Here is a 12128-nt window from a genome sequence, read left to right on the forward strand (position 1 = left end):
TAATTAAAATTTGCATTTATTCTTTATTTAGCTAATCTAATAGAAAAATTAAAACATTATGTAATAATTTAAAGTTAATGCTTAAAAAAAAATGAAATGCTTTAAATAAAAAAAAAGTACTATAAGAAGCAATCATATTAATATATTATATATTAATAATAACCCTAATGAAAATTTTTTGTAAAATTATAAAAGATTATAATAATTGCAACAGTAGTAATGATAATCTTAAAATATCTAAATTTATCATGACAAAATAGACTTAGTATATAATTTTATGATTTCCTCATTTAAAAAATATATTTCATAGTCAAATTAACTGTACATTTTTTATGAAAAGAAAATTTTTTTTTAATATTATACTTTTTTTAAGTATTTTTTCATCATATTAACAAATGTATTATAGTCTGCAGACTGATTAGAATCCTCTAAATTTAAATTAACTTTACACAAATATATCAATGAATCTTGTGATGTATTAATATTGCATAGACTTAAAAATCTTTTTAAATCATTTGTGTTTATCACATTGTTCCTTTGAATACAGCTAAATAAATCTTTAAAAATGATTTCTAACTCATATTTTTTTAGTTGTTTATTTATTAGTGAATGTAATATGGAAGGATTTAATATAAAATTTTCAACATAATTGAGTTTATTCCATTTTATATCTGCTTTTATATTTTTTATTAGTTCCCTTATACTTTCATCATTTAAATCTTGCGAAAGAATTTTATTAAAAATTATTTTACAGTCGTCTTCAGTGAGTAATGCACTGTTATCTTTGGAAAAATATTTTAGAGAACGTAACAAGCATTGCACATCAATTTCAGCATTATTCATTTCTCCTTTGAATAAATAAAATTGTACTTATCCTTTTATTATAAAAATTAAAAAAATATAATTTATAATTATTATTATTATTATAATAAATATTTTAGTTATGACAAATTTTTTTTTTTTTTGTAATGTTAAAAATTAAAAGTGAAATATTATGAATTTTTCTTAGCAGTTTATACTACTATATATAATTCTTCATTCCTCTTATAATTTTTTTTTTAACTTTCATTATCTTTTACATATTTAAAAATAATTGTAAAAAAAGCAAAAACTCACCTTTTATTTTATAATTTTTTGAGCTAAAACATATTAGAGAAAAGAAAAAAAAAAAGATGAATAGACACTAAGTAAAACAGAAAAAAAAATTTTTAAAAAACTTTTACTCTATTTTTATTTAAATGCAATTATAATTTTTTCTTTAAAGGGATGCTAATCACTAATATTTTAATATAATAAAAAATAATTTTAAAAATGAGTATGCACACTTTTTAATTTTAAAAAGAAAAAAAAATTTATAAACGTCTTGATACCTTTTACCCTGGAATGTAATAAATGTATTTAAAAATTATAGACTTTTAAAAAAGAAAATTAAAATTTTTTTTTTTTTTTAGATCAAACTACACTAAATTTAATATTTTAAAAATTAACCAATTAGGATTATATACATATGTGTATAGTATTTACACACTTTTTTTCTTTTTCTTTTTTTTAAAATAAATTATTCCATTATATAAAAAATGTATTATACATAATTTTTAATTTCTATTAAAAGTTTTTATATTTAAAATTTTAAAGTTTAAAGAAAATAAAACTTAGTATTTTTAAAAGTGATTAAAAGATATTAAAAATAAAATAGAATGTTAAAATTACAAAAATATAAAAAACAAATTAATTTTCATAAATTAATTGCAGAAGTAAATTAAAAAATAGACTAAATATTTAGGTACTTGCACCAACAATGCCAAAATACAAAATTAAAAAAAAAAAAATCTTATTAAATTTATTTAAAATAAGAAATAAAAAAAAATAAAAATGGCAATAAATATATTATGTAATGAATAGGTATCGTATACCAAACATATTATATAGAAATATTATTATATATTTTAAGACTTAATTTTATAAATAAATATATATTCTGTCTTTTTGCCATTATATATTTTGTTTTAATTATATATTGTTCAATATTTTTATCTAGAATATGCGATTTCCTTAAGTTGGTCAGGTACAGGCTGACTAGTTTTATTTAATAATTTAATTAGTTCTTTTGCAAACTTTAGTTTTTGAGGTACGTAATAATCATAAGAAAAGAATAAAATTGATTTTCCTTTCTTTCCTGCCCTTCCTGTTCGCCCAATTCTATGTATATAATCTTCTATAGTATTTGGTATATCATAATTAATAACAATAGAAATATTTTTAATATCTAATCCTCTTGAAGCTACATCAGTTGCAACTAATATATTACATCTATCACTTTTGTAATTATTTAATATTCTATCTCTTTCTCTTTGCTGCTTATCACCATGAATAGATAATGCATTGTATTGATGGTATCGTAATTCTCTACATAAATTATCACAATTTCTCTTTGTATCACAAAATATTAATATTTTGTTATTTTCATAATTTTCTTTTAACCAATCTAATAACTTTTTTTTCAAATCAATTGATGAACTAACTATTACATCTTGCTCAATATTTTTATTTGCTGTTAATTCATTTTTACCAATTTGAATTTTTATTGGATCAAATGAGCAAAAATCATATGCTAATTTCCTGACTTGCTCAGGCCATGTAGCCGTCAAAAATAATAATTGCTTATTTTTATTAACTTGTGTCATTATTTTTCTTAGTTGTTTTTCGAAACCCATATCTAGCAATCTATCTGCTTCATCAATAACAACATAAATACTTTTTAATAAATTAATTATGCCATTTTCTAAAAAATCTAAGAGTCTTCCTGGTGTAGCAACAATGATATCTGCTCCCTTTTTTAAATTATTAATTTGAAAATATTTTGGTACTCCTCCATATACTGCAACACTTTTTAAATTCAAAGATCTTTCAAAAATTTTTATTTCATCTAGTACTTGCATACATAATTCTCTTGTTGGTAATAATATTAATCCATATGTATTATTATCCTCATATCCACTTCCCATATCATTTTCTAAATCATGACTTAAATTGTTTTTATTAATTTGTGATATATTATATTCCTCTTTTTCTTCTGCCTCATTTTCCTTCGAATCTAATTTTTTTTTGTCTAACTCTACTTGTTTGTGTTTTAATATATGCATGAGACATGGTAAAACATATGCTAGAGTTTTACCACTTCCTGTTTCAGCAACACCAATTAAATCCTTTCCTGATAAAGCTATTGGCCAAGTAATTTTTTGAATGGCTGTTGGCTCATTAAATTTACTATTCAAATAATTTAATATTGATTCATGAAAATTTAAATCAGAAAATTTAGTTATGAAATTGTTGATTAATAAATCTTTATTTACAAATATATTATTTTTTTTTAATTCGTTTTGCAATTCTTCATTTGACAAATTCTTTAAATTATTATTATTATCATTGTATAAATTTTTTCTTTCTACTTTAACTTTTACTTTATTCCATTCAATATCTTTTAAATTATTTCCTAAACTTGAATACCTATCAGAATTATTTAAATTTCTAGAATAATTTGATATTTGTTCGCCATCTTCTTTATATGAATTATTATATTTTCTTCTCTTTTCATAATTATTATACCTTTTATTTTTGTTATTAATGAATCCATTTTCACCAGTATAATTCCTTTTTATTTCATTTCTATCAAAATTTTTGTAACTTTTGAAATTTTCATTTAAATCGTCGTTATTCAAATTTTCGTCGAACATGTCATGATTTTGGAAATTATTGTTTAAGTTATCAGACTCATCATTAAATGCCTTTTTTTTTTCATTACTAGTGATATTTTCTTTATGATCATTATCAAAATCTTCATTTAAATGATTATCAAAATTTTCATTTACATCATTTAAATTTTTATTTATAGGATATTCTTCATTAATATTATTTTTAATTTTATTTTCCGTAAAGATACTTTTTTTCAATATGTTGTTTAATGATTGTCTTTTTTTTATTATATTTTCATTATTATTAATTATATTGTTTCCTAGTATTTTACCTGAAGTATTAAATTTTGATGATCTATTTTTTATGAATAAAAAATTTTTTGAAAAAAAAAATTTCTCATTAGCATCACAGTTGATTGACTTCAGCTTCAATATGTTTCTCATATTTTTTGACAAAAAAAATAAGAAAGAAAAAAAAGTTAAAACTAATGTGCCCTTAATTTTTAATTAATTTCAGTTAATAATTTTAAGATGATTTGTTTTATAAATTCTGTTAATGCATATTTGTAACTTTTAAAAAAATAACATATATGCATAAATATTTTTAAATATTTATTTTCAATGTTGTAATAAAATAAAAAAAAAAATTACAGTTCTACTTTTTCTATTAAATAAAGATGTATATGTTTTTCTCTTTTTTTTTCCATATAATTTGTTTGCTCTTTTTAATGTTTTTATGTAGATATGTTTTTTTTTTTTTTTTTTCTCTTTACAAGTTCTTAAACTATATTAAAAAGTGCAATAAATTTATTTATATATTTTTATTAAAAATAAAAAAACTATTTTAATTTTTACAAAGTATCCATCAAAAAGGAATTTTATTTTTCTTATTTAATTTTTATTATACATCACGAAGCTATATATATGTATGAAAAAAAAAAAATTGTATGTATATGCATAAACTCATACATATTTTTTAAATCATAAAAATTATAATTTTTTTTTTTTTTTTTTCAATTAAAAAAAGTTTATAACATATAAAAACATGAAATATTTAATTTTGAATATGAATTTATTGTTATAGATAAAATATTTAAGTCAGAAATATATCTTATAATGAAGAAAGAAATGTTTTTAATCTATTATTTATCGTTCATGTAATATTTTTGTAATATTTATTATTATTTTTTTTTATTAACATTTTATAATATAAAGTATCCTTTATTCCATTATCCTTGAGAATTGTTTATAACTAGATTTAAAAGATAAAGATAAGTAGCTATTTTTGAGTAATAAATTTTATGAATTACATATAAAAAAATTACTTATTTATATTTACATGATATTTAAAAAAACTATATTTAAATATTATTTGATATAAACAACATTTCTTATTAAGATTGCTTAAGAAAGATTTAATGAAATTTTAGGATGTGCTACGTTATATAAATAATGAGAATTTAAACACAAAACGGCATTTAGTTTATTTTTTTTCTGTTAACTTTATTGAAAGTATTATATTTATTAATATTAACAAAAAAAATTTTATACATTAGTTGTTTTAACTTATTATTAATCCAATAATAACTATATTGGTAGTATTAATTATTTTTCTACTTTTCCTTTATCATTTCCTTTTCCTTTATCTTTTCCTTTTTATTTTTCTTATTATTTTTCCTTTTTTTTTTCTTTTTTTTTTCTTTTTTTTTTTTTTTTCTTTTTTTTTGTATCATATTCCTTAAAATAAAGATACTATTTTTAATCATCTTAGAACAATCTTTAATTTTAAATTAATATTAATTTAACTTATCGTTAAATTATTACATATATACTTCCAAATATTTATATCAGACATAACATTTTTTTGCTTTTTTTTTTTAACATGTACAATCATAGTTGTAAAAATAATTTGTTAATAAAATTAGAGAATAATATTTTGAGAACAAAAAAAAAATTCATATTCCGAAAAAAAAAATTATATATAAATGAACTTATCTCTTTAAATAAAATATAAAGTATTTTAACTTATCAAAAAAGTTACTAACAAAAGAAAAATATGCATATTTACATATATATGTATATAATAACTTAACAAAATTCTAAAATGAAGTTAAATGAATATTCTTAAATTAAAAATTGTGTCAAATAAAAAAAAATTCAGAATATGTACACATATTGTTTACATTTATTTGCAAAAAATATTTAAGATACTAACGCTTTCTAAACATATATATATATGTAACCCGTATATATATTTATGTATATATTTATAATTATTTGCTAAACAAATAAAATGATAAATAAAAATAATAAAGTTAAGAATGAGGAGGATAATATAGAAAATAATGTAGAAAAAAATAAAGAACAGATACAAAGTAATTCAAAAGAAGATTACACAAAAAAGAATATTAAAATTATAAATAATAAATTACATAACACTATGGAAAAAGAACAAAGAATATATTCTAGTTCTAAGTATATAAGAGAAAATAAGAAGATCGAAGACATAAATCATTCTATTAATAATTCAATTAATAAAGATAGGAAAATACATATAAATGATGACCACAACAATATTTTTGAAGAAAATATAAAAATTGTTTATGATAATAACATTAGCGGTAATATAAATAATCATAAACAAAAAAAAAAAGAAAAAAATATAAGATTATTCAGGATACAAAATTATATTTACAAAATATTTACATCACTCTTATGTTTATTTATAGTAATATTAATTCTTTATGCATCTATTGACATTTCTATTAATTACGGAGCAGTAATTATTTTTTACATTTTAATTCTTGAATTAGGTAGTATGTTAATTTCTTACATTTTACTACAGTTTCCTTTTTTTTATCGTTATTTAAAGAATACTTTTATGAGAGCTAGAAATGTAAATAAATATTCTCATCAGTATAGACCACTTTACTATGATAATTTATCAAATAGTGATAAAGATACTACTAACTCAGTAGAAAAAGAAAATAGATTGAATTCATATTCTTCTGTAAACGTAAATAAATGTATGAATAAAAATTATCTTTTAAAAAAAAATAGTTTTAAAACTTTCTTTTCTACATACAAAGCTAAGAAAAAGGAAAAAAAGAGAAAAGATGATTATGAGGATAAAAAAAAAATAAATAAAAATATTAAATTAAATATGCACAATACAAGTAAAGTAAATGCATCAAATGAAACTGAAAAAGAAAAAGGTAATATCTACAGAAATGATTACATAAATAACTATAAGAGAGAGAGTATTTATCTAGATGATTGTAATGTTTGGTTAAAAAAAAATATAAGGAAATCTAATAAAACAAGTTTTAAATTAAGCAAGTCTCTTAGTTTCACTATGGACCTGAATAAAAATAAAAATATAATAAAAGATTCTGCGAGTTTAGACAATATAAAAATATTCTTAGGCCAACCTTCTAATAAATTTATAAGAAATAAAAATCAATTGGCAACTAAGAAATCAACAATATATAATAAATATTTACCATTAACATTTGCTTCTGTACATAAAGACAATATATTTACTGAAATTTTAAAAGCTCATCCAAATGAATTTGCTCGTTCACTTGATTATTCATCCTCTAATGAAGAATTTGATAATAAATTATATAAAAATATATACTTTAATAACACTTTTGAAAAAGAAAAATATGAACAAGAAATGAAAACAAATGGAAAAAAATATCACAAGAATTATATTGTTAACAATCCCTATGCAACTAAAAATGCTATTTTATTTCATAAAAAAAAAAAAAAAAAAAAAAATTTAAATAAAATAAAATTCTTCAATAAAATAAAAAATATGGTACAGTTTTTTATTTATTATAGTATGAAATCTTCCAAATCATCTAATAATATATTCTTATTTTTTAGGGGCTTATATATTTATACAAGGCATAGATTTATACATTATGTATCTTATGAACCAATATGGATAGTTGCAATATTAATAAGAATTGTTTTATGGTGTATTATATGGATATGGGCAGCTAGCTATATGGAAAGAAAACCAAAAAATTTTAAAATAACTGAATGGAATATGAAAAATGTGCCATCTATATATGGATATATTGAATGTACATTTCAATGGTGTGGTGTTTTTGATTATTTCGTTGGATTATATTTTTCTAATAATAAATTAAAATATATTTTTTCTTTTTTTTCACTCATTGACTTTATAACAACTCCTGTCTCCTCTTTTATTATGAATTTTTTTTTTCCGAGTTATGATAATAAAAACTATTGGTTTTTAATATTAGGGCCTTTGAGGTTCTTAAGATTGGTAAGAGCAGAGAGTACTATAAGTTCTTGCTTTTTTTGGTTAAATGACGTTAAGATAATTATTATTGGAATAATTATTTTAGCTCTAGCTATTTTATTTACTTTTTCAGGAATAATGTATATATTAGAAGCACCTGATATAGAAAGGGATTTTGTAAAACCATTAGACTTTGTATATTTTGGAGTCATTACTATGTCTACTGTTGGATATGGGGATTATACACCTGTAACAAAAGCAGGAAAATTCTTAACGATGTTCATAATTATTACTTGTATAAGTTTTGTAGCTGCCCAATTTAAAAGATTAAAAGAAGCCATGTTCAGCCCCAAAACTGTTATGGGGATAGTACCAAAACAAGACGATGATTATATTTTAATATTAGGTCCCGTTAGCCCCATTCAGTTGTTATATATATGTAAAGGTATAAATAATAGCTTTCCCAATTCGGTTGAATCCATTTTTGTTTTTACTGCTCTTCCAGTTATTATTTATAGATACGTATATGGTAGTATTGTTAAAAATACAAACATAAAATTATGCATAAGTGGGGGTAATGAATGTTTTATATGTCCTAGTATTATATATGATGCTGTTATTAATGCAAGAGCTCTCTATATATTAAATAATGTTGATTGCGAAAAATACACATTACTATACCAACAAGTTTTTTTATCTAGCAACAACTTAAATTTCAGTATTCATGAACAAAGCCAAATAATTAATTCTAACGATATTTTACATAATAAAATTATAAATAAATTCAAAGATGAAAAAACAAAGAAATGGAATTTTAATGATATATATTCAGAATATAAAAATGAAATAAATAAGAATAATATGCTCAATTTAGAAATGAATATCAATATTAATAATTCCTATTTTATTACGGAGAAAGATGATCAACAATGTCTTCTAAGGTTTATAGGCACTTATAATATATGTAACTCTCTGATACCAATTACTCTTCAATTATCTAACAATACATACAAAGATTTAATTAAATCTATGAATGTTTATAATTATCTTAGCATTGAAGAATTAAAATATGCACTAATAGCTAAAAGTGTTAATTGTAAAGGCCTTTTTTTTCTTATCATTAATTTTTTTTATAAACCTAAAGCAGTTAACAGTTTAAAAAAATATATCATTGATTTAAAACTTTTAATGTATAGCGGTATTCTAAAGAAAATAAATAAAGAAAAATTCAGTAGCAATGATATAAAAATAACAAAAAATATATGTAAACTATCAAGTTCTGAAAATAAATTTAGTAATTTTTTTTCTATTTTTAAAAAAGTCAAGAAAAAACAAAAAAAAGTCAGTTCTTCAAAAAATAATAGCAATACAAATAATACTCATAGTAATAATGATAATATTGATATTAATAATGGGAATAATAACAGCAAAAAAATAAACCATAATAATAGTTATAGTCATAATAACAGTAATAATAGTAATAATGGTAATGATTATTATAATAGAATGAGCAGTTATCCTAATAAAATTATAGATAAAAATTACACAAATAAAATATCTCATTCTTCCGAGAAAAATAATTATACAAATAATTCAACAAAGAATACATGTAACAACGTAGTCAACATTAATGATTCATATTATCCTTTTTTAAAAAATAATGATAATAATAATGAAAACGAAAATATGTTTCAGTTAAATTCAATGGATGGATATAATAGTTACCATTATGTGAATTATAAAAATTATTATCATATGTTAGAGAAAGTTAGTTTAAATATGTATTATTACTTAGAAGGATTAAAATATAATATATATAGATTTCAATTTCCAGAATGTATGAGAGGGTTTCTATTTCAAACTGCCTCAGAATATTTATATCAAAAGCATAATGCATTTCTTATTGGTATTATAACTATTAATAAAGAAATTTTTTTAAACCCTATAAATTATATTATAGGAGAAGAAAATAAATATTATTATACATCAGATTTTTCGGGTATTATTCTAACAACCAGTTTAGATAACCTGATAAAATTATCATCTATAAAAAGTATTTCTAAAAATGTTTATGATTATAATAATATGAGAATTCAAGAAAAGTTTAATTCCATTTTTAAGAATGTTAATAATAATAATAATAAATTCTTAAATAAAAATCAAATAAATAATAATGCAGAAGTAAAAATTGTTTTAACAGATAATGAAAGTTCATTAAATTCTTCTGATAATTTATCTTTATATAATGACAATTTTGTTAATAATAAAAATTTAAATAAATCAAATAGAACTGATAACGCTAGTGATGAAAATATAAAAAAAAAAAGAAACTTACAGTATAATTTTGTTTTAGGTATTTATGAATTAGATAACTATATTTCTGCATATCAAAATATTTTTAAAGATAAATATAAACCCTTACTGCTAGTGTGTGGTTGGCCTGATAATATTCACTTACTCTTCAAGCATTTAAAAATTAATTTATATAATTCAATTAAATCTCCAAAAAAAAAAAGGAATAAAAATTATGATGACATAAAGTATAATATTATCATACTATCTCTGCACGTTCCTAAATTTAATTACGTTAATGATCTTTTTGATTTTTCAAATAACGTGGTGTTTATTAGGGGATCGGCATTAAATAGCACTAATTTAATACAAGCTGGTGTTTTTTATGCTAAAAGAATAATTATACTGAATGCTAATCATAGCTTATTTATTGATAAGGACGCTTACAGGTTAGATAATGAAGTAATTATTATTAAAAATATTATTTATCAGTTATATCACCATATATCAAAAAATATGAATAATTACACTGATTTGATAAAAAAGGTATTCAAAAAGGAATTTAGAGACAACAGAATTAATAAAAAAAAATTTTTAAAAAAAAAGTATCATGATGTAAATGAAGTGGATTCTTCTTATATGAATGAATTAATAAAAGTAAATACATTGTCTTCCTCTAGTTATGATTCGTCAAATAGCTCTTTAAAAAAAAAAAGAAAAATAAATTATAAAATTTTTAATGTTAATAAAAATCCTTATATAATATGTTTAATTAAAAATTCAGAGAGTTTAGAATATATAGATGGAAGTATAAACTTATCTTACGAAAATTATAATGATAATGAAAAAATGAATAAAATTTGGGAAAACTGTGGTGAGTATATTTATACATTAGAATTAGTCTCTGCAAATATATTTGTTGATGAAATGCTACATAATTTAGTTTCATTTTCACTTCCTATAAGTAAATACGCAATAGAATATTCAGTAATATATTCATTGATAGGTACTGATGTAAATGAATATTCTAAAAATGTAAAAAAATTTCATGAGAATTTAAATCTTAGTACAGGATCAGTTTCTTTATTGCCAATTCCATCTTATTTCTATAAAAAGAGATTTTATAAATGTTTTTCATATTTTTTACATAATAAACAATGCTTATGTATTGGAATTCTTCGATACTTAAATATTTCACCTTCATTTAATAAATCTATGAAGATATTTATTTTATCATGTCCTTCACGAACTATGAAAATTGAACGTTATGACCAGGTCAGAAAAAAAATAAAAATGAAATAAAATAATAAAAAATATAAAATTGGTATACTAATAATTTAGGTGCACATTTTACATTTTATGTTAATAATATTCTAAAATAATTTTTAAACTATTTTTTTTTATTTATTAACAATTTTTTTTTTTTAGGCTTACGTAATTGCATATAAAAAGAAATAATTTTTTTTAATAAAAAAAATATAAGTAAATGAGTAAAATTAAAAAAGTTAAATGCCTTTAAAAAAAATTAAATAATTTAAGTGAATAATATATATATATATAAAGAAATTAAGTAAGGGATTAATAAATTATTAAGTATTTTGTGATAAAACAATTTAAATTATTTTCAGAATTTTTTATGTAGTTAAATTTGTTCTTATTATTATGCTAATATATTTAAGATTTATTTTTTCTAAAGAAGAAAATTTTGTATCGTATCTAATTAGGATTATTTTATTTTATTTTTTTTCTAATTTCCTAATGATAAAATAAAAAAATTTTTTTTTTTAGTTGTTACATTTTTGTATAAAGAAAAAGAATATTCTTTCGTTTAGTTTTATTTTCTTTTTAATTTATTTTTTTTTAATTAC

General features: G+C 19.6%; 3 protein-coding genes across 3 annotated transcripts; 1 reads left to right on the top strand and 2 right to left on the bottom strand.

Annotated features, from left to right (window-relative positions):
* Positions 1-357: 357 nt before the first annotated feature.
* PRELSG_1442600 (conserved Plasmodium protein, unknown function) lies at positions 358-843 on the bottom strand (the record flags this gene model as incomplete). Its single annotated transcript, XM_028679505.1, has 1 exon — positions 358-843. The coding sequence occupies one exon, from the start codon at positions 841-843 to the stop codon at positions 358-360; it is 486 nt and encodes a 161-aa protein (XP_028535212.1).
* Positions 844-2030: 1187 nt separating this feature from the next.
* On the bottom strand, positions 2031-4136 carry DH60 (DNA helicase 60, putative; the record flags this gene model as incomplete). The annotated part of the gene is made up of 1 exon (XM_028679506.1): positions 2031-4136. One exon carries the CDS (start codon positions 4134-4136, stop codon positions 2031-2033), a length of 2106 nt encoding a protein of 701 aa, XP_028535213.1.
* A 1996-nt stretch (positions 4137-6132) lies between these two features.
* K1 (potassium channel, putative) lies at positions 6133-11718 on the top strand (the record flags this gene model as incomplete). The annotated part of the gene is made up of 2 exons (XM_028679507.1): positions 6133-11535; positions 11689-11718. 2 exons carry the CDS (start codon positions 6133-6135, stop codon positions 11716-11718), a joined length of 5433 nt encoding a protein of 1810 aa, XP_028535214.1.
* Between the last annotated feature and the right edge of the window lie 410 nt (positions 11719-12128).

Source organism: Plasmodium relictum (genome assembly GCF_900005765.1).
Source record: "Plasmodium relictum strain SGS1 genome assembly, chromosome: 14".
NCBI classification, from domain to species: domain Eukaryota; phylum Apicomplexa; class Aconoidasida; order Haemosporida; family Plasmodiidae; genus Plasmodium; species Plasmodium relictum.